Source organism: Micropterus dolomieu, linkage group LG10 (assembly GCF_021292245.1).
Source record: "Micropterus dolomieu isolate WLL.071019.BEF.003 ecotype Adirondacks linkage group LG10, ASM2129224v1, whole genome shotgun sequence".
NCBI lineage: Eukaryota > Metazoa > Chordata > Actinopteri > Centrarchiformes > Centrarchidae > Micropterus > Micropterus dolomieu.
This window is the reverse complement of record NC_060159.1, coordinates 11,317,458-11,341,571: the sequence shown is the minus strand read 5'-3', so window position 1 is coordinate 11,341,571 and position 24,114 is coordinate 11,317,458. Positions and strand designations below refer to the sequence as shown.

The following is a 24,114-nucleotide window of genomic DNA, read 5'->3' as shown; positions in this document are numbered from 1 at the left end:
ACAAGTATAATCAAACATTTACTCGTTTCATACATGTCTTTATCACAACATTCAGTAAAGAACGCATTTCAATTACATTAATTGAAACCATCTTTTTTGCCAAGTCTTGATATGAAATATAAAGTTGAGATTTCTAGCAAAATAAAACTCCCACTGGAAACTACAGGCACCTTGTTTTTTAGTCCCCTCACCCATTTTTTAGCTTCACGCCAGAGAACGTCATAACAGTATTCACACAGCAGAGCGGTGAGAACTTTCAGTTACTCAACAGCCAGGTGAGGGAGGATCCGAGAAGCACTTGGAGAGATAACCTAACTCGAGGAAGCAAGGTGAGCCCGTGGGCCGACCTTGTGCGGTATCAGGATGAGCTTCTTCAATCCAGGTAATTCATTAACATTCATAACTGAGCACAAGCCCTGTGTTGATGTGGTATGTGCTCAGTCTTTCTGTCAGACCTCATCCTTTGACAGTGAGCAACGTGGATCCATAGGCTTTCATTTCTGAACGTTTTGACAACCTCCTACTAACAGTTGAATAGAGAAAAATCATGCTTTGGTACTACAAATGCACAAATTCACAATGCCAACATTTGTTAGTAATCACCTGGAATTCGTGAGCTAAATCTCACCCATATGGATAGTTTGAAAATCACAAACTAAAATCATGTAAAATCATGCTTCAACCCAAGGTTCATTAACACATATTGATGCTGAATGCCATGTTAATTGTCACTTGAAAAAGGTAGTTTGAAAGCTATAGCCATTGAAATCTGGGTGGCTACACTGATACAGAAAGCACACTACACATACATGAGTTTAAAGTCCGACATGACAAATTCCAGTTTGTCACATTTTCTACAAATGGCTAGATTAATATAAACTTGATCACTTGGCAAAATTGTGACTTTAACACTGAATCTGTCTCTAACAAATGTTCTTATCAAAACTTGAACATTTATTTTGCTGTCTACATTTTGACCAATACTTATAACTCATATCTAGACAATCTAATCAAAAGCAATAGAAACAGCAATATTTGTGACCCAGACATTGGTCCTGGTCAATACTGTGACTGCCAATATACTGTATTAACCCCATTTTTTTCTGACTGTTGGTTTACATTTCCAACTAGAGTTCAGTCCTCTTTGTTAATTCAATCAATGTTTCATGTTTTCATCCATTATGTTTCTGGCAGATGGAAAACTGGACAGCTGGTATGATATTTTACCAAAGTTCAACAAAACACAGCAATGCAAAAACACACAAGAATGCAAGAATCATCTTGGAAACATCAGAGAAAAAATTTCAAACTTTTTACATTCATTTTACCCCGGAACTACTGTACGCAAGGCTGTTTGTTTCCCTCCTTCCATCCACCCCCCACCTCTTCACAGTCTGTCCTCTCAGGGCCATATATAGACTTCGGCCTTAAAGCACTCCAGATGCCATGTTGCTGCCTCCTCTCAAACTAAGAAATGACAGCTGCAAGTATGTGTTAGTGCTTTTCAAAAAACTCATCAGTGGTTTGCCCAAAATGGGAAAGATAAGCTGGTGCTCGATGATCAGTTGAGGGCGGGTAACATGGCATCAGCTCAGCAGTTCCGCATCTTCACCGCAACCTCACCATTGACTTGCACTTTGCCTTTGGCCCCAGGAACTGTCCATCAAATTGCCTGACACTTGGGACTGGCTTAGGCTGAGTGGGAGGGCGGTGTGCGGCCTTCCCAGTACTTCTGATAGGCTGTATGGAACATGTCCTTACACAGGAGCTTCGCATTCAGCCGGGAGCAGATAAGAAACGAGCCGCCCATCTTACGGTGGAGCGAATACGTCTCCTCGGGAGGTGGGGTGAGCCGGTGTTTGAGCATCACAGGGATGAGGTTGTGGATTCTCTCGGTGGTGGACTGGGATCCAAACTCGAAGGTGTCTGTGGAGGCGAAGGCCTCACCAAGGATCATCACTGCATCCACATGGGCATTTATCATTGTCTGAGACACAGAGAGGAAACACCACATTGCATATTTAGTCTCCGCTAAAGACAACATTTGCCGTAGAAACACATTTTGGTACTGATATATTTGCATATTTGTCATTGCAGAATAGAGAGAAAGAAAGACAGAGATTTACCTTTGACTCATACCCAGTCAGGAACTTCATCTCAATAGATTTCTTCAGAACTCCCTCTCTGTCGCCCACAGCAGCTGAACGGATTACCTAATAATCACAAACAGGTTATGAATGTTACCACCATCACTTCAGTGTCTTTCTCTCCATCTCTGACACGTGTTGTGCATGGCAAAAATAATATGTATAACTGGGGTATTTTCACAAGTTCTGACTTGACATGATACTTCCAACACAATCCTCTATGATTATAAAGTAATAAAAACTAAGATTGAGGCTGACGAGTCTTACCTCTATGTAGACATCTGTGAAACTCTGATCAAATCCTCTGGTGGCTCCAAAGTCCAACAGTGCCACCTAGAGAGATACAATGCCCAAATCTCACTCTCAATGCTGCACTAATAAATTGTACTTGAAGTCAACTCTGGTAACAGTAGCATTTTGCCTGCAGACAGACTCACCCTGTGTGTCTGTGGATCATAGAAGAAGTTGGACCAGTTTGGGTCAGTCTGCATGTACCTGAACTCAAACAGCTCTCTGAGGCACAATACCAGGATGTTCTCACAGATCTGAAACAGAAACAAACATACACATATAAACATATACATTCTATCGTTGTTTACTGGTATAATGAATGTCATATTATGTGTATTAATTTCAGCATATATTAATGCTTGGTGTGGAAAGCAGGGAAAAGACAGGGACCTCTATGTATTTACTGACCAGACTAGTTCTCCGTCTCCCACAACTCCCATCCCCCCCGCCCCGAATATGTTAATTAATGCTTTCCTCCTCAGATGAATGCACAACAGTCTGTTTTGAAAGCTGTACCTCGTTCTTCAGGTCCTGCGTGAGGCTCTCAGCCTGGTCCAGGGGAAACCCAGGGACAAGCTCTGTGGTCAGGACATGGCTACTGCTCAGCTCGTCTATCACCTCTGGTACATAGAAGAACGGGTGGTCCTTCAACAGCTCCCTGGGTCAGACAGATGAACAGACACATGAGTGCACGGGCAGAGTGCGTGTAGGTAAGCAGGTATACAGGGAGGCAGTCCAGCAAAGCATTTCATTTAGTCCAAATAAAATGATTGGCCGTACTTACTACAATCCTGCGACAGTCGCAGATTGTTTTCATTTTTGTGTGAGTGCACTTGACTGATGATTTTCTTTTTTCTTTCTTTAATATATATATCTCTCTCTCTCTCTCTCTAGTAGTTGTAGCTGTTCTAACCTTGAACCAAAATAACTGAGGAAATGGAATGAGCTAACAATAGATTTTTGGATATGAACCTATCTTTGTGTATATAATTTGAGTGTAACACGAGTCACAGTACTGCCATGTGTGAGGGACAGCACATTGCAATCACTGCAGCAATAGTGCTAGAGTCAAGCCGTGGTTTTAACAAGGACATAAAAGTTCAAATACTTGTTAACATTTCGGAATTCGTGGAGTAGATGGCTTCAGTAGCTACTACGGGTTTCTGGGGGCAGTTGGGACCGTCAAAATTACATCCACAAAAAGGTTCTTTTTGCCACTGACAGGCTCAAACTTTTATACGAGGTGTAGGACAACATCATGGAAAGGATGAGTGACTCCCAGTGGCACCCTTTGTTTTTAACATGAAACAGAAGTCTCACTCAAGTACATTTCTTTCTCTGAAATCTTGTGAGGCGAGTTGTTGCAGGACACGCTGGGTGAAACGATGGAGAGGAGTTTGTTGTGTACAGAGAGGAGCTGCTAGCAAGACTATTTCCCAACAACAACAACAATCTTCTCTCTCCAACTCTCTTTTCCACCGTCATCTTCCTGCATCATCCTGCCTCTCACGAGATTTCAGAGAGAGAATTAGCCATGGCCGAGACTTCTGTTTCTTGTTACAAATAAAGGGTGTCACTGGGAGTTGTAGAAAGGGATCCCTTCTATGATGTTGTTAGACACCTTGTATAACAGGCTGAGCCAGTCAGTGGCAAAAAGAAGCACTTTTTGTGGAGGGGCGTAATTGCCCCGCAGGAGCAAGTTGCGGCTGCAGGCTGAATCCATCTACTGCATGGATTCCAAAACATATGTGAAAATGGGAACTAGGTTAAAAATATCAAAATAATCTTTTAAGGTTGTGTTCGAAATGGAAGGCAGTTGCCACGCTACCGTAATATACAGCTGCCTCAGCAGGCATCACTTTCGAGTGAAGGCAGCTCTGTTAAAATTGGTTTTGAACAGCCTTCCAGGGCACACATACTGAACAAACTTGGTAGGTTACAGTCACGGGCTAATATGATAGTTCAGTGTTTAGTTCTCGCTAACCTTTCAATAATCGAAACGAGGAAACTACTTGCAATTACTTGATGCCTCGCTGTCTTGTTAGACACCTTCTGAGACAGCAGTTAAGGGCCTGTGTCCACCAAAGCGTTTACCAGCTGAAAACACCAGCTGCTGCTCTGAAAACGCCTAGCTGGGAATGCTAGGGGGCACTATGGAGGCACAGCGGGGTTTTTTTGAGATGCTGTGGTTGCTATCATACATAATTTCTATGGAGGTGATGTGCTGAAAGTAGGCTACCTAATTTTATTGAATGTAAAAATGTCACCACAAAGTACGTAGGCCTACTTGCTCTGGTTCTTGCGCTGGATGAAGAGAAGGCTGAAACATGTAGAGCAAGGGGACAGACTCGCCGTTCGTGGGTTAATGAGATTTTGTGGACGAGGAAATAACTCAGTGAGGAGGCACATTGTTTTGTTCACGAGCTGAGATGGCTGTTGTGGTGTTTGCCCCGCCCCTCCTGCACTGTGATTGGACGGCTGGGTAAAAACTGAAAGTGACGAGCGCAGCGTTTTTCCCCACTCTCAGCGACCGAAAAAAAACGTTCAGCACCCAGTGTGGAAAAGACGCTCAGCGCCTCGTCATGCTGCTGTCGTCAGAAAAAAGGCTTTGGTGGACACTAAGTGTTTCAGGTAGTCAGACTTCTAGAATACAGTTTGCCCTGGAATTAAGCTAGTTCTAGAACATAAGCCCTGCAGATACACTTATGCAGTTCTAGAATGAAGTTGCCCTGGATACAGTTATAAAGTTCCTGGTTTTGTAGTCTGCTAGTATTTAGCAGAACCGTAGGAGCACAAGTGTTGGATCAACTACACGTTACTATGTTACTGTATGTACTGTTTGCGACTAATAAACCTTGGAATCCTTGCCTGAGCTTGCATTTTTCTAGGAATTGTATTGTAAACATAATAAACTGTAAGTAATCACTTATTCAGTTATAACTGAATATTTGTAAGCATGTATGAGATGAATCACTGTGATTGAAAGAAAGGTTTTGTGGGGCCTTTCTACACTGTATCAATACGATTAGATCTATTGTATGCTACATATGACTCACCTGAATTTCTTTGCACACTGGGCTTCTCTAATATAATCGCACTCCAGTGCTAGCTCTCTTCTCATCACGTCTATCAGGTGCTCTGGAAACAGACCTAAAGAGAGACAAAGACACCAACACCAAGGAAGACAATGTAAGTTGGGAAGTAAAGAGTAAAGACACGTTGTAAAGTTGAGCGCAAACTTGCATGTGTATAGTTTGTGTGTGAATTAGAAGGTGCACATGCTTGCGCTTGCATGCATGCATGACTGAGTTTATTTGTGTGTGTACCTTCAGGCAGGGCATTGCTTATATTCAGCACCGTCATCAAGTTGTTGACATCGCTGTTGATACTCTGAGCCACACCGGGGTACTGGGGTCAGACAGACAGAGAAAGATTTTTTTTATTTTTTTTTTAAGTTGATCATAAAATGAGGGAAAAACAAAGCACCGTCTTTGAAGTACTTAACTTTTCTGTGATGTTTTCATTCACTTTAAAATACTTTAATGCCCTGCTATCATGTTTACGATGAATCCAATGACCATTTTTATGTATCTTTATAGTATAATGCAAGTACAGCTTTCACTGGGGTTGCAATTATTATTTATAATGAGATATGTTTTATTTTTACTGGCAAAGCATTTTTTAAGATGTCAAATAGACTAATAGAATCTCTAAACGCTGTAAAAACATAAAAACAACATTAAGTCAGATGTTTCTTGGTCTCCGACTCAGATCTGACCTGTAAACAAAGTCTGATATCAGATTCTGTGCGATTTCTTTCTGAATGCACATTTGAGAGAAGAAAAGAGGGCAAACAAATGTGAGACACATTTAGTGTTTCTCTTTCCAACATGGGAATGTCCTGTGTACACACACAGGTTCATATCCTACCTGTATTTTCATGGCCACGTCCCTGCCATCCTTCATCTTCGCCAGGTGAACTTGGCCAATGGACGCTGCCGCAAACGGACGCTCCTCAAACGATTCCAGCTTGTCTCTCCAGTTAGGACCCAAGTCACTGTTCAACGCTTTCTACAGACAGACAAATAGTTTATATTTTTAATAAAAAATAATATTAGAATTCTCAATACATTTTTTTCACTGGTGGAGTTAAAAGTGAATTTAAGGTGGGCCTAACATTAATAATGTAATACTACTACCAGAGGTGGTATATGATGTTATACTTATTACACCATCAGTTAAAATGCAAGAGAGCGCTTTATAATTGACAGTCAATGTAAAACAAAAACGAAAAGACTCTTACCGTCATTTGTTTGATCGGCATGAAGTCAGCGCTCTGTCTTACACGATCAAAGATCTTGGCGAGTTGGGGGTTGATGAATGCATCATCTAAAACAAAGAAACATACATGGGTTTGTCTAAAGTTGACAGAATTGCAGGTCTGGAGGCACAGGCTGGCAGATTTCACAACAAACCTTACTCCAGGGTCTGGCCATTAGAGTTAGAAACTCTAGAGATAGTTGCATTTAGATGCCATACATTACATAACGCACACCTTAAATATGGGTTTTATAGCTTTAAAAAAAAACCAATACATTAACAGTACTGTTGCAAGAATCAAATCATTTAAGAGCTCATGCATCAACAATGCACAGTTAAGTTAATCTGACTGATCACACTGCTTGAGTGCAATAAACCACTGAGCACAAATCAATGACAACTTGAACATCACTACTCAACTGAGATGAGGTGAGATGAAAGTGAAATCACAAAGACCCTTGGTTTCAATTACTATCAGTAAGACTTTAGAACAATTAAAGCCAATTATTTGGCAGCTACAGAGATGACATTGGCTGGCATTGCTGGTGATGATTTGACGATATGATGAAGCAGTATTAAGACATGTATTATCAGTTTTTAAATAGTTTCAGACCCCTAAAAGGTTAACACTATTTTCGGACTGGCGCTAAAGGGTACAATGGTTGGACGCACAATCAACTGCATTACTGCACTGACAGAAAAATGTCAGTAGTGGGCAAGAACCACTGTTTTTATCTTCCAGATTTACTTGACTCCAGTCATGTTTGGGTTGTCTCAGTTGACTATCATCGTGTAACATGAAATCTTTTCCAACCTTTTTCCATTCTCCCTGGGAACAGCAGTCCATGATTTCAGAATCATCTTGTCAACACCTTAGAAAAAAGAGTAACTAGCTGTGCCACTTCTGCAAATAACCACACACATGAACACACTGTCAATCCACTGATGAAAGCCTTTCTTTTCTCTCCTACTACTGTTTTTATAGCTTATTACGAACTACACTGTACCGTCTGTGTAAAGTTTTTCCAAACATGTTATGAACTCAGCATATGAATGCCAAAATACAAAAAGGTCACCAGCCAAGGTCAGGCGGTGGGGGCAACAGAGATAAACAAAATTAATGATGTGTTTAGTGCTGCTACCAGACCCTGCTGCACTCACTCTGTGCCGGGATGATTCCCGCCGCTGGCCATCCAGTCTTGGCGTATGTGTTCAAAACCCAAACCAGCAGTGACTTAAATTATAACTTATGTTCAGTTGCTACTACTTGTATGTTTGTGTCTGTGCGGAACCGTGTCAATGTAACATCACAACTGTGACAGAGCTTGCAGAAAACCATCAACAACTCACCAAAAAACCCTATAATCAATCCACCAGTCGTACATGACTGCAGCATGCTGGCAGAGAAAAGTTGACATAAACTAGGGCTCTTGGTAGTCACAATTCAACAACTATCGGATTTCTGTGCCAATTTTCGATGCTGAAAATTGTCTAAGCCTGTGATGCAAGGTTTCTTTACTGTATAATTAATACAGAATATAATTCTTAAGAATAGTACATCCTAAACATGGATGGCCATCTGCGGGCTCACTGGCTGGTGGAGAAAAAAAAAAAATAATCAATGTGTGTGTTTTTTCCCTCATCAAATAGTTTGCATTTTAACACTGCTGCTGCACAATTTCCAAGGGAACAGAACGTGTCTGTTTGTCACACACCTTGAATGCTGAGCATCTGACCCAGTTTCAATGCAGCACCTCTGACTTTACACAGAGTACTGACGATGCGTTCAGCATTGGCCTCGGACAGGAAGGGGCTGGAGTCCAGAACGCCTTTCTTATTTTCCCCTGTAGAAACACAAAACAGAAAGGATTTTGGTTCCATTTAATAGTTTATCAATGATCAATAACAATTGTTGCAAGGTTCAGGTTTATATACAATGTGCACATATCCCAGCAGATGTATTCAGTAGCTTTAGTGTGTCAGAAGCTGTCTTGAGAGGCTTTAACAGAGCTTTACCACACTTACAAGTGTGTTCGGAGTGTCACTGCTGGAATTAACGCACACACACCCACAAACTGACGCACAAATGGCACAGATTTACGCACGTACGCTGTTACAGCTTAGCTCTGTTTTAGGATTAGCAGGCTCATGGTGGTGCAGAGCAGGAAGGTTTGTTTAGGTAGCAGGTTGGTGAGGGAGGCGGCCTAATTGCGCTTGCCTAATTTGGCATACCACAAAGTGCGTGACATGTAACAACACGCATGAAGAATGGGTACTGAAAAGATGTGTTCTCTGTGTGCTTTTACAGCAGTTGCAAAATCACTCTGTTCTTATCTTGAGCCAAAGATAGAAACAGACGTAACTGTCCTTATAGGTACAAAAGTCTCAGACATGGCCTTATTACTTTTAGAGCATTTATACTCTACACATTTCTGTATACATAAACCCAAAGTGCAATGCATTCAGAAAGAAGCAGCTGATTGTGCATGATTCAGCATTGCAGACAGTAATGACATACCTGCTGTCAGACTTAAATATTTCATCATTTCAACGCAAAAGGTAAGTATCACAAAAAATGCTTGAATAACAATGCAAAAGCAAACATAGCCATTCACATGTACTACTTGTACAAGCTGAGGATATTAAGCAGAGCAAGCGTGGGTGTGTTAGTTTGCATTACCTGCCGCACCATTGTGTCTGATGGTCTTCTTGGCAACTTCTGCCAGCGCTCCAATACCCAACCCAACAGCCAGACCTGTCGGAAACACAAGGACACAAACAGACATGTAAACAGACAGAATAATAGAGCAGAGTGAACTTTATTGTCCCCGAGGGGACATTTGTTTTTGGCACAGTGCTACAGTCCGTTGCTTCACATTAACGTCACAAAAACATCAGTGTTTGACACAGACAGTCGGTTCACATGAAAACACAACACATAAAAGAAAAATTTGACTATTTATTTGACACTGACAACACAGGGGCTTAAAAGAAAATACAAATTAAAGTCCTTGTGTATAATATTTCACCAGTGTTCACTGATGTATCTGCGTCTACAAATAAACTGATTATATGAAGCTTGTTATTACCTTCAAAACAGCAATAATAGAAGAGAACATTTGAGACAAATAAACACGGGCAGTCATGCACTTTGATTAACTCGGCAGTGTGCAATGAAAAAACTGCAACAGTTGCACTTCTGCCACCCCAACAGAGGGCATGGAAATTATATCAATCTATTCATATGCTGAGCTGCTGAAAAAATTTTAAATAATTTTTTAGAAAAGAAAAACAAGCCTGCACGAGTTAGGGATGGTTTGTGATAAGAGTTCCTCCCAGGCCTGGTCTCTACCTTACATAACTAAGCATTGTGTAATCAGTTAGTCGGCAGTCTCTGAAGCGGCAAATCCTACATCCAACGGTAGATAGTCAAATCAGGGCACAGTGTGCTTCGCTGTCTTGTATACAAGATGAGTGAGCATTTCTTCATTGGTCACAAACCTGTCATCACCTTTGATTGTTGGAGACAGGTTGTACTAGAGGGAATGAGAATGTGCACCAAGCTGTCTGACTAAATGTGTTGAGGTTTGCTGCATATGTGTATTTGTGTTACCGAGTGTAACCTGATGCAGTATTACCTTCTTCTTCCCCCACCTAAGTACTGACTACGTCACCTCACTGTTTTTGTCTTCCTGCTTCAGTGGGGATTTTAAAATATGAACACAAATACAGACGAGCAGACACCAGATTAGCCGGTATCATGCCACTGCACTGTATCTATCTGTATCTGTATGAACTCAGCGTGTGCAACTGCAAGCCAAACAGAGATCAACACTTCCTGCATCATCTCTGAGTGACAACATGTTTTAAAGACACATACACACAAAAGTGTCTGCCAATCATTTGAGTTTACACACTTTCACAGCTGTACACTACTTACAAGCTTTAAAAGATGATTCCTGTTCCTTCGTTTAGCAATTAGAACCAGTGAAACTCAAACATACAGTGCTGTTTCCTCACAAACCTCAGCAAAAGGAGTGATATGCATGCCACAAAACATGCAGATATATTTATGAAACTATAAAATCTCTACACTGCTTGTTCTCAACCTAAAGTGCCTAAAACCTGCCTTCTTTGTCTCCAGTGGCAGCATTAAGTAAAACATGACGAGTTAAAAAAACAAAGAAAAACTTGTATAACTCTGTTATGTTGTTGCAGAGTGAAGGACAGACCGAGGCCATTCCTCCACCCCCCTCCCCTCTCCGACACCTTCTAAATGTTTCCACCGTCAACATGCCGAATCTATTCGGCTCTGCCTTTCTCGTCTCACTGTAGCCTGTATAAGTCCGATGTGTTTGGAATGAGCTGCGGCTAAATTCTGCTGCACATATATTTATGTTGGCAGTCTGGTCTGACTCATCTGGGATTCTGTCCTGGCTTCACTTTTGTACACACTTTAAGTGCTCTGTACTTCTAGCTTCTCTGTCCAGCTTTTTGCCACCTGTTAACTTATCAGTCATCCTGAATAGAAGCTACATCATCATGTTAAACTACATCTGAGGCTAGTTGTGCAATTTTCACTATCCTCGCGTGAAGGTTTTAGCCTATCGCTGAATAAACATCCTGTCTAGATATGACTTTGGGAATAAAAGAGCCACATTTCTTTACCTGACTTTATCTTCTATGTCAATTACATTCAATGTGTTTTAGTACTGGTTGACAGGACTAAAAATAAACATTTGGAGTTTTGCTGTATATTTAAATTATTTAATTCTTCTCACTCCTTTTTAGATTTACCTTTACAATCAGATTGGCAGTAAATCTTGTGATTAAATGTGTTACAGCTAATAGGCTGAGAGAACAGGCAAACATAGCCAAACAGATTAACTAACAACAATCTGCAGTGCAGACTCTCTCAGATTTTATCACAAACTACAGCTGAAGTTCTGCTGTACTCTCTCAATCTTCAAGCTGATTGTTTTTATCTGAACAGGAACACGGGTCCATTAATAAGGGCTAGACACGCTCAACTTCATTTCTAGACCTGTTTGTTTAAGTGCAAGTCCAGGGTCAGGCACTTGACAAATGCTAGTTACATTCCTGTATGTTTTGTTTCTCTCTCTCTTTTTACCACTTTGTTTTCTTCATGTACATCTGTACATCCTGCATATACATTCAGTGGTGGTGTTTTGACATTGACCACTGCATAGAACCTAGTTACCCCAGCTTATTTAGGATTGGTACATTAAAGTTTCCAGAACTTCAGCAACTTAATTTCAGGTCACATTACTAGAAAAAACTAACACTGTAACTAACCAAAGAGATGATTTTCTCTTATGTTCTCTATTCACAAATATTAATTTAGGGGTAGGTTAAATTAAAACTCAATTTTTGCTTTTATTTTAATGACTTCTGCTGAGAAGCTGCACAGACTAATCTGTATCTATCCACAGAAAAAGACAGAAAAGTGTACTTGCAGACTTGCACGCAGACACACATACCTACAGATACAGTCAGTGAAACTGCCAATGAATCAGCCAAGATTCAGACAGAGTAACAAAGAGCTGTATTACTGTACCTCCAAAGTTAGCCAATCTGCCAAGCCGAGTCACTGGCACTTTCCTCTCTCTGGCTCTCTCACTCAACTAGAAGAAGACAGACAGACCAGTAAAGACACATTTCTATTAAAAAGTGTGAATGGAAAGGTATATGCTTACATCAATGCCAATGTGTGTTTGTGTTTAAGAACAGGGACTGAGGAGCAGGCATTACCATCTGTTTGTGTGGTTTGATCTCAGCCCTCTTGCTTTGTCTTGCTTTCTCAAGGTCTTCGGCTGTCAGCCCTCCAACTGTGGACGGGTCCTGATGGTAGCTCCTCAGCTGACTGACCTGATCTTGACAGTATAGTTGTCTCCACAGATGCCTGTTCAGACTGTGGTTGTAAAGACGATGATGTCCAATGAAATGTCTGCAACACCCAAAGCAGAAGTGATTACCTTTATCCTCCAAACAGCAGCAAAAGCCTGTATACTGTAGTTTGCAACTGAGTAAGAGACTATTTATACCTGGCATGTTGGTGGTAAGACCTAGTGTGTCCACTAAACTGTTTGCTGGGATCTTTGTATCCCTCAAACAACGACTGTTTCCCACCGACATGGCTCGCTCCTGCTGCTGCGCTGTGATGGGCTCCTGCATCATCGCTACTTCCTGTGTGATCAGAACCTTCCTCCCTGAACTCTGAAGCTGTGAATGCACCGTCATCCTGAGGGAAGTCAAATTCTGACTCTGATGAAGAGGTCTGCTGCTGGCCAGACAGCTCCTGAACAGACACATACAAAAAGCATACTCACAGTATTCTTTTGACATTAAATGTATACAGTTCTTTTTCTAATGCTAAAACTATGCTGCCAATTTGCACAGCAGCATTTACACATACACCTACACACCTGCATTTTCATTATAGCGGTAGAGAGGCCTTGCTCAGCAGCCGACTGGACACTTTGGACTGCAGCGCCAACTCCTGGGACTCCTGGGTTATAAATAACAAAAAATATTATTATTAGCTTTATTGCTTTAGTCTTTAGTACACTACGCATTAACTATACAATAAACTTATCGATGTTACTGGTCTTAGGTGCCTGGTAGTAAAAATGCATGACAAGTAAGAACTTGTTAAACATGCTAAACGCTATATACCGGGAAATCACAATAATGTGGAAGTAAATGTTGATTTACCATTTCTTTATACACAGCTATGGCTCACTAGCTCACTCTACAATTCCCTTTCAAAACTCAAGTGTATAATGTGACATGTTTTGAGTTATCAAGTCTTATAGCTAAAAAACAGCTTGCTAGTATTTTTGTTAGCATTATCTTTCTACTAATGGGTAACGCTAGCCTAAGTTAGTGTATTGTATTGGAGTTAGTGGCGTACATAATGGTTTTAATGCAGTCACAACTTCTTTTCAAAAATGAATACTTTAATGGGACACAAACCTTTATTAATTAAAGCATTGTATTTGTATAACAGGCTACAATGTAGAAAGAAATGCTGTATTATTATATTATTGCGCTTGTTAGCATTTTTGCCAACATTACTTTCAAATCAATGTTTAAAGCTAATGACAAGCTAGCCTTTCATCATGTGAGCTACTGACAAGTTATCTCAATATTTGAATGCAGAGCGCTAAGACAAATGCTGAATCTTTTACTTCTATCATATGACATGTGTCAGAAATTAACTACCGGGGAGAGACAGTTGTTTTCAAAATTTAGGAACTAAACTGGTAGCTATGTTGAACTTACCTGTTCCACTGCGCAAGGTGCTGCTCTGAGTCTCTACAACCGCCTGGCTCAGCTTAGCCAAGCCTCGCATTAGTAACATCATATCGCCTGCCATGATGGACTACGACAGAGACAAAGGAAAGGAAAAGAAACTTAGCGTTAATATCACTGTTAGCTGTGCTATATTCCATAAAGAGTTGGACGGTAGCATGAAGAGGCACATACTGGACACTGACAATAAAGAGACGCACAAAACGAGAGCTCAGATATCTGTTACATCAACTTGTCAGTAAAGATGAGGATCAGAGCAAAGACAAAGTTGGACAAGGATGCAAATGGAAAAAGAGATAAAACTTGTCGTCAACACACATTCTGCTGCTAAACAGAAACACACACACACACACACACACACACACACACACTGTCATCTTGAAATGACTAATACTTTGTCTAAAAATACTCATGACCTGCAATCCCTGTCTAAGCACTACAAACACACACACACACACACACACAAGAAAGGAGCGGGGAATGCTATGCACGCATGTAAGCTGGGCTGTGAAGATATGTGTATGTGGTCCAGAAGTGGATCTGAAAATGTCACTGGAAACTAGGAGGGAGGAGTTGGAGAGCTGCTGGCTGTGGCATCTTCCAGTTATATCTGCATGAGAGAATGAGGGAGCAGGGGATCACACGTTTGGTTCATGTACAAAATTTGCAGCTGTACTTTACCTCTCCCCACTTCACTTTTGACTAATATCGTTTTCTATCATGGCCAAAATATTACACCACTTCTTTCTAAGAATCAAACTGGTGTATCTTTTACAAATAGTTATGACAGGCTGAAACAGCACATTACCGCACATGCTAGTGGCTAATATAATGTGATAGTTCACTTCAACCCTCTTATCTCTCTGACTTACCTAAACAACGGAGCTACCGCTGCATTCCTCTCTGTATGTATTAGCAAGTGTGTTTGTTATTGTGTTACAGGTACGGTTTTGTGGGTGTGACAACGCGCTGTAATACTGCTCCGCTGGGATTCGGGCCAATGGAAAAAAAACTGTTGCTGAAAGAGGCGAACCAATATGTGAGCTCTGCTGCTACCCAAATACACAAATGCACACACTGAGTCAGTAACTGGGTCATCCGACCTCCTTTAGGGCTGCTTGTGTGTGCTGGCCTAAAGACACACTTTGTGACACAGAACAAAGTGTTTTTTTAATTATCACTATTTTTGCCTAGGATTATATTCATTACCAAATAAACAGAAACCCATCTCAGACTTTCTCTGCAGCTTTGTACAATAAGTTTGCCTTGTGACTTAGCAAGCCGCCTCCCTCACACAATGCTGGGGATCAACAGCAGCCCCAAAGCGAGAAACTATTGGCCATAAAGCAGAGATCATTACAAAGCAATATTCACTGAAATCATCGAACTCTGTTAAAATCTGCTTCTTTTGAATATGTTGCTCTTCAGTTGAACTCCTCATGTCGAGCTGTATCTACAGGCCACCTACATAGTGTGCAGAGCTTCCCCCTAATAGTCGACTAAACCGTTAGTCAATGAGTCAACAAACTTTTAATTATTTGGGTAGTCGCAGAACCCCCCCAAAACCTCAAACTCTATTCGGGAGCTGTTCCTTATCACTGGGACAAAAGTATCAAGAAATTCTGACAACACGGATCTTTTGTCTTGCAACACAGAAGCCACTTAATGGTGCACACTGCCCTGCTGCAAACTCTAGCTAGTTAGCGGTCCTATTCGCCGATTCTACCTGGACTGGGAGCTCTGAGCACCGGGGGAGTGCTGGTGTTTGTTTACACCGGTAGCACAGGAGCTTTGGACCGCCCCGAAAAGGAGATCTGAAAATGTCACTGGAAAATAAGAGGGAGGAGTTGGAGAGCTGCTGGCCGTTGCCTCTTCCAGCTATATCTGTGCATGAGAGAATGAAGGGGCACATGTTTGGTTCATGTACAAAGTTTGCCGACGCACTTTACCTCTCCCCACTTCACTCTGCAACTGATACGACTGTGAGATTGTTTTCTATCAGGGCCAAAATATTACACCACTTCTTTCCAAGAATCAATCTGGTTTATCTCACAAATAGTTAAGCTGAAAAAGCACACTACCACACATTTAGTTTAACTGCGATGTGATAGCGATTGTTAACATAACTCTAAAAAGGTCTAAAAGTTCAATTCCCACCTCTCTGACTAATCTAAACAACGGAGCTCCCACTGAATTCCTCTCTGTATGTATTACCGAGTGTGTTTGTTAGTATGTTACAGGTGCGGTTTTGTGTTTTCAGACCAGGGGCGAGAGACCAGGCAAGGAATGCTGCCGGGGAGTGGCTCCAGAATGAGCACCAGATTCGGAGTATGGCAAGCGGGCAATGGAACTGGGCTCAGAAGCCTCCCAGTGAACATAGATCAGGACGGAACAAAGCCTCTGAGACAAAAGAAGGCCAGTTTGATGCCAGGGAATATAGTACAGGAAGTGATTTACAGTTCCTACCGGGACTCTGACTCCGGGGACAACGGCGGGTTCAGGAGAGGAGAGAGTTAATTTGTTAAGTTGTAAGTAACGTACATCATTTTGTTAAGTCTGCGAATATTTCTTCTTGTAATGTTGAAAGTTTTTTATTCTGGTTTTGAACAAGACTTGTGTGACGGTATACTGTGTTGAAATAAATTAAGAAAATGTTCAGTCTCCTTGCTGGTCGTTCCAACACACACATAATCATTGTCGTTAACAGGCGGCTCGTGTCCCTTATAAAATGTATATTTTAAAATATCATTATTACGGTTTTGTATTTCTCTAATTTACCACAATGTTCACAATGTCACTTCCAACATTTTTCTAAGCCCTGGAACTCAATCCATTTTCTGATGCCCCAAAAATCTATATTTAAATGAATAAATTAATATTATAAAGATGCAATGACTTGTCGACTAATAGCTTGAACTAACTACAAGTCAACAAGGAAAATATTCAGTCGGTGGCAGCCCTAAAAATTTTTGAAGACATTGCTGAGCTGCTGTTGGTGACTTCAACACTGAGGTTGACCACCCCCGGGATAGCAGCACTTAAGAACTGTGTTGTATTGTGGATTACTACAGACTGACTCAGCATGTGATGGAGTCCACAAACAACAAAAAGGGTACAAGACAAGGGTCTTTTTAGGATTTCTAAGGTTGTGGGGAGTGATGTTGCTCTTTCTAATTCTTACTGTGTTTTCTTTGAAATCTCTGAAAACACCTGGGAATTATTCAGTAAATGATCTTCCAGATAATTCTAAAATTATGAATGTTATTGATGCCACTGCTCCCACTAAGGTGAAGGGTGTCTCTGGAAAGGGGGAAAAAAAAAAAAAAAAAGAAGAAAAAAAACCACTATGGGGAATGCCAGACATTTTATAAATAGTGTTGAAAAGCTGAACGCAGGTGGTGACAAACAAATCTCCAGGTTCATTATAACAAATAAAGTGAGACTGCCTGTATAAACAAGAAAAAGCTGAAAACAATAATAGTGCACATGCCTTTTGTGGTAATGTTGACCGGCTGACAAAACCTCCCGTGTCTGTAGCCACCTAAATTTTATCCACTAAATCATGCAATGAAGTTGCCTCCTTCTTCACTCGCAAAATTCTGAAAATCAGAGAAGCAGTCGGTTCCTCCATATCAGGTATAGGCTCTCGCAAATTCCAATCAGCATGTCACATTATATTACTTTGGAGGAAATCATGCTACATCTGAAATCCTGCTGCCTTGCTATTCGCCCTACAGTCATTTAAACAATGTTTTTAAATGCATTGCATCACGCATTATGCAAAGCAGTAATTTTTTTATTTATTTTTTTTTTTTTACACACACCACATATCTGGAACAAACTATCAGAACAGTAGAGGTCGACACCAACTCTCAGTTCTTTTAAATCAGGGCTCAGGAGTTCTACTTACCAGTGTTTTATTATGTTAAATTTGGGACTACATATTTTAGAATCTTGAACGGCACCGTAGCTGCACTATAAGTTTTATTCTACTGTTCAGTCTGTCTTATTCTAAGTTAGCTTATTTGAACTCTTTGTTTTGATCCTTTTCAATCCCATTTGTGTATTTTCTAATTTCCTGGTGTTATTTTACATATTGTATTGATGCCTTTATGTCTCACACAAGCACTCTGAATTGCCTTGCTGTTGAAACTGAATTTGTCTTGTCTTGCCTTTTGTAAGTGTAAAATTCAAACTGACCTGTTTGTATAAAGGTTTGCAAACATGCAAGACTACAGTGTAAGGACTGCAGGTATTGGTATGCTTCAAATATCAGTAAAAGATAATTAAATATTGTTCTTTTTTTGTCATAACATTTATCACAGTACTGTGCTGAGTCAACTCGGCAAGATCCTGCAAGACCTTCTACTAGGCAGGGAGTTTAGATAAGAAGTTTGCACTGAGGCAAAGGAACCTGCTAACACCAAGTTGCACTTAGAGCTGCAGAAAGCAAATGTTTATGGCAATATTCAATAGGGATGCACCGAATGTTCAGCAACCGAAATTAATCGTCCAGAAATGGCAAAAAAAAAAAAAAAAAAAAAAAAAAGCACTTTCGGTGTTCGGCCTAATAAGTCATAAGTCAAAAGACACAGGAAGCATTTTAAAGTGCCCGAGCAAGACGCAAAAATCGCCGTTTGCAGACTGAATTGTCTCCTTGCACATCCACTCCATCTGTGGCTGATTTCTTAAAAAAGGCAAACAGTCTGAACCGCTTTGAGTGTTTCTGTCACTCTTTTCTGAGAAGGCGATTAAGCTAGCCGCACCTAAATTTGTGCACACGTATTCAAGTCTTTATGGTAAATCCACTGAAACGGTCCAGAGCGAGCCGACAGGCAGGTTAGCGACTTTATCCTGTCATTGTCTCTTTTTACAAAGACAAGTGTTGCAGTATGAGTCCTACCTGAAGAGAGGCCATGAAGTCTTCATGTTACGCGATACGAGAACCACATACAACATTATTTATCAAATTGGGTCGGACTTCATGAATTTAGCGCGAGGATACACATGTGACAACGTCCGGTTTTCAAAATAAGGTGTCTATACAGTGTGGAAATAAGATTAATTTGATTTGTCTATGAAGATTCTCAGTCATCCAGGTCATAGTTATCCAACGAAGGTTAAAGTCAAGGGCAACTGGACTTGGTTGAAGATACCCTTGACTTTAACCTTCGTTGGATGATTAATTGGATTATACAGAAAGTATAAAACACAATACATGCGTACATTAAAAGTAAATGGATACATGTAAATTTACTTTACCGGACCCTCTCGGGCCTCGGACCCCCATAGTTGCTAAGCAGGTAATTTTGACTGAGGCAATGGTAAAAAAAAAATTGGCAAAATAAATGGAAAAAAATACCTTGTTCAGTATCCAAGGAAGTTTTTCATTATATTCGAGGCGTCCCTAATATTCAGTCTTGATGTTGCTGAGTTATGAACACTGGTTGAATTTATTTTACTTGCACAATCTGATACTTTCAGGGAGAAGTTACTGTTTATTGCTAAACATAATCTACTGAGCAACTTCCCATGTGACTTCCTCTACCACAAACAGAGGAGAGGACATTATTTACATATTAAAATAGGCATAAAAATGTAATTAGATGAAGAGAAGAGAGGAAAACTGAAAGGTCAGTTTTGATGCCCAGTGGGCGAGAGGTCACTACAAGGTAGTTGTGTAAATCCACTGGCTGGGATTACATATGCTATTATAAGGTGAACACACGTGCGCGCGCACACGCACACCTCTGTTGTTGTCTGGGCTTTGCTGCTGTCCCTCCACAAGCTGTTGACTCACTGCTATGAAAATAGCCAGGCATCGCAGCCTGAGTGCGCGTCTATATGTGAATGCTTTTCAGTACACCTCACAGCTTACTGACAGCCTCCAGTCACTGCCTGTAACTACCAATCCTGAGGCAAGAGTGGAAAATGTTTCCCTCATTACTGTGCAGTGGTCATCCACCACAGCATCATCATGAACCACCAGCAGCAGCAGAGGCAGGGCAAACGTGATAAAAATCATGTTTCCTGTAAGACTACAGAAAACAAAACAGAGTCTGTGTTTTATTAAAAAAGTTCTTGTGATCAAACCTGTATTAAAAATGCCAACAAAAACTTTATCATATAAAGCAAGGAAGCAGAATACAGTATGTCAGTGACTGTTGTTACAGTTCCAATAATTAAATTTCTGCTGTGTCCGATAACGTGCAGCCATAATAACTATGATACTTCATTGACTATGAATGAACACAGAAAGTATAATACTGTCACAGGCAGATACTGTAGATTACTTTATATTATAGCATTGCTACATGTTTAATAAAGATAAACAAATAAGGATATCACAAAAAAATGGCCTTTCTTGCCCTTCTTTTGTTTACAAAAATGATATTGGCAGTGAGAAAATAAACATCTCAATCTAAAAAGCCTTTGTCCTTGTGCTTTTGCAAGAATAATGTTGTCAGTTATTATATCAGTACTGGCCACAACAGCGTGACAATTAATAGTTTTTAAGGCAAATATTTCAGCCAACACATTCGTTTAACAATCTAATTACATAAACAAACCTTTTTGATAAGGATCCTTTACATCCTGACCAAGGTTTATACTGGGCATGATATTTTACAGCAGCAAAGGAAACACAGATTAGATTAAACATGATTCCTCTTTTGCATATTGGTAATTTCTTATTACTTATTGGCCATCATATACAACCATACTGGTACATCTGATATAATATATCAGCTAATAAAGCAGTCAGGCTCCACTATGATGAAGATGTTTTACTACACCCCAAGTCTTTCATTACTTTATCTATACACACATGCAGGGCAAATGTACACGTGCACGTGTTTCATTATTATATTGTTTTATTTTAGGGATATACAATTAAACAATAATTATCACAATTTTTTCTTTCAATAACAACATGTTCAATAAATATTCAGTACATTTTTGATTTTATTCACTTGAATCATACACAAATAAGGACTATTAATATGTTTATTTTGTTGAGGAAAAAGGACTGAAAAAAGCTTTTACTTTTTTTTAAATCATGCATATTTCTTGACAAAGATTTTATCATAATTTTTTTTGAATGTTTTACCTCAGATTTGTGAAATGATCCACTGTTTGGCCTCAAGTATTGACCATAAAGAAGAGTTTAAACCACAATTAATAGTCAGTTTTCTTCAACTTTCATTCAGGAGCAAAAATCTGCCTTTAAACTCGAAAATTGATACTTATCCTGATAATTATTGATATCGAAAAATATGAAACTTTTTATCATGATAATGTTTTTGACCATATCAGCCAGCTCTATTTTATTATAATGTAAAATTATTGTAAATGTGCCAAAGTTAGCCAAAAGGGCTATTCCCCCCCCTTATTAGTCGCTGGACAGATGTTACACACTCACCCTAAAAGACTGTGCAGTACTCTATGTAAAAAGGTACATACACCATGTGTAAACATTTTATTAGTCCGAAACTATTAGCAATGTTTCCAAATAAATATTAAAAGAAATTCAATGAAAATGTTTAGACGAATGCGAATATCTGACTATGCCACACGAGGTAAGTGTAGTTTCCTGTAGGACATTTAGTTAGAAAACAGGTTAGCTGGCTCCTCAGTCTTTAGCCCCTTTAACGACACTTATTGTTGTTAGGTCACCTAACGGTTTGTGAAGTTAGGCGCAACAGTTTCCCTTCACGAGAGCTGCGCTACATAAACCACTCAAAGTATCGAAAGTGGCCCATTTCAAAACAATCAAGTTTTCAACTTCCTCGTGGGCGCGTAGCCGCGAGCCTCTGCAATAACAAACGAGTCACACGTTTTTTTATATGCGCATTATTAAACTAGCCTTATAGCTGCTTTAAACGACTGGGACTGGGTGGGGGGAAGTTTAGCACGTTTAATAAAAAGGTTTTAATAAATGTCCACCGCGTTGGAAGGTCTGTAAAGTTTGCAGTATTACCAGAGCAGTCATGGACGGCAGGCACGTCAACACGCTGCAGAGGATCGGGTACGTTGACCCAGGTCGAAGCAACGGTGAGCTGAGCTGGATTATAACAGGACTAACCGGGAAAACACCATTTATTTAATAGCTAATGCATGTTAATATGTGACAGCATTGCAGATACTCACCAGCTGTTGTGCAACGCCTTCGCTTGGCTCTCAAACTCTGTCGGATGAGGTCAAACGAACCACTCTGGATTTATTTTACTCTTTATATCAGCTGCTTCACGGAGCAATGTTTGCTAGCAGCAAGACTTGCAGGATGTTTTTGTTTGTGTGTTAGTCGCCCTGCTCCTCCTGCTGCTGCTGGCAGCGTTTTAATCCAGTATGTCTCCACCACGAGGTCAAACCTTATTTACCAACTTCACAGAGCAGCCAGAGCCGCGCATTGACGCAACCCACTCCTGCCTGTTGTTCAGCACACAGCAGGGGTTCTTCACATTTCTCTATTGTGTGCCTCCTTTTCTCCCCACCTCCACCGCTCACATATCGGGTGGGAGGGACTAAGACGCGAGGAGAGGAGTCGAGGAGGTACAAACTTAGAAATGAGAATGGCCTCAGCTTTCATGTTCAGACAAACATGCACATTTTGCACAACAACCTGCATAAATACTACTTTGTAATAGTGCATTCATTTGAATGATTTTTTTTTTTTGCAGAAATGTCTCTATTTCATCTTGCAACTTCTCTTCAGTTTCTCCCCTGGACGCATTTAATCTCCTTCGAATCTAATCTGACCTCGTTTCACCACGTTTATCTGTCCACACTTCTGCTGAACTCCATTTACTCACGGCTCTGGTCCGCCCCCTTCTGCCCGCACATCCTCTGCTCTTATTGGTCCTCGTGGTCTGTTGGCAGGAGGTGGGGACTGAAATGCGGCTCTTCATTGGTTCGTCACGCAAGAAAAACAAGGTACAAGTTTGTGCTGCTGCGATGGACTGGCGACCTGTACAGGGTGTACCCCGCCTTTCGCCCGATGTCAACTGGGATTGGCGCCAGCCCCCCGCGACCCTGTACGCAGGATAAGCGGTTGACGATGGATGGATGGATGAATAAGGGACACGTGACCAATAAGCAAGTGATAATAATTGACACATTTAAATGCAAACACCACAGAAGCATTAAAATTAAACTCCCGTTAAATGGGCCTCTGCTGCCATCTGCTGTTGTTGGCAATCATTACTGTGCTTTAAAATGATGCAGTTACTGTATAATAGTATAAATATACATAATTACAAGTTAAAGGTAATCTCCCCATAAACTATTAAGTCTCTCCTAAAATACTGGCATAATGCAGATGTGGGTCCTGACTTTGACTTTTTCAGATGACCATCTCTCTGCAGTGTCAGTAAAGTGACAGCAGAGTGTGCAACAGATCCACGCAGCCTGTGTGATGTGTCATGAAAAGGAGGTTGTAACTTTTCCCCAGACTAAATGAACCCACTGGTCCTCTTAAGCGAATACTTCTCTTGTCAAACTGCCTTGAGTGGGGCACAGTCAAATCTGAGTCTATAACAACCCAGTTTTCACATAAGGGAGCTGAGCTAAGGGAAATAAACTCAGAAAACAACGACACCTCGCTGTACGGCTCAAGCGTACTAAAACCTTTGTCATATACTTTACACATGTCTCATACCAAACGCAAAGAGGATAATGTAAAGAACATCAGAATCTTTACATGTATTTAAAAAATGATTACTTCAACAAAGAGGTCGCTGTATGTGATGGTAGAAGTGAGTAAAGCAAAACAATTGTAGGCTGAAAATGACCCTAGAGGGTTCACCTTCCCCGCCACCCTTCATGAAATTAAATCACGTCTGCTGAGTTTCCCCTTTCACAGCCTCTCTCCTCCTGAATCATGTCCTTTCTATCCCCACAAGCTCCGGATGCTGCCGCTGTTATGGGCAGGTGTGATTTGAATGGCAAATGACCCCCATGCAAACACAGCAATTAATGTGGCCAAGGAGCAGCAGCATGGGGTCACTGTGGGTTAGATAGATAG

General features: G+C 40.7%; 1 protein-coding gene and 1 long non-coding RNA gene across 4 annotated transcripts; one reads left to right on the top strand and one right to left on the bottom strand.

Annotated features, from left to right (window-relative positions):
• Window positions 1-22,740, bottom strand: LOC123977661 (atypical kinase COQ8A, mitochondrial-like). Of its 3 annotated transcripts, none has more exons than XM_046060548.1 (17): window positions 22,242-22,740; window positions 14,064-14,163; window positions 13,205-13,287; window positions 12,824-13,077; window positions 12,531-12,726; window positions 12,337-12,403; window positions 9,439-9,513; window positions 8,474-8,602; window positions 6,742-6,827; window positions 6,369-6,509; window positions 5,765-5,846; window positions 5,495-5,588; window positions 2,955-3,096; window positions 2,585-2,692; window positions 2,415-2,480; window positions 2,127-2,213; window positions 1-1,987 (listed from the first exon to the last, which is right to left on the bottom strand). In XM_046060548.1, the coding sequence occupies exons 2-17, from the start codon at window positions 14,155-14,157 to the stop codon at window positions 1,691-1,693; spliced, it is 2,001 nt and encodes a 666-aa protein (XP_045916504.1). In that variant the 5' UTR covers window positions 14,158-14,163; window positions 22,242-22,740; the 3' UTR covers window positions 1-1,690. The 3 variants fall into 3 exon arrangements, with proteins under 3 accessions (XP_045916504.1, XP_045916502.1, XP_045916503.1); XM_046060546.1 differs by lacking the exon at window positions 22,242-22,740 and adding an exon at window positions 18,997-19,016; XM_046060547.1 differs by lacking the exon at window positions 22,242-22,740 and adding an exon at window positions 18,997-19,016 and having other exon boundaries at window positions 9,448-9,513.
• Window positions 15,825-16,751, top strand: LOC123977662. The gene is made up of 2 exons (XR_006826733.1): window positions 15,825-16,075; window positions 16,354-16,751. It is a non-coding gene; the product is annotated as an uncharacterized LOC123977662 (long non-coding RNA).
• Window positions 22,741-24,114: the final 1,374 nt, after the last annotated feature.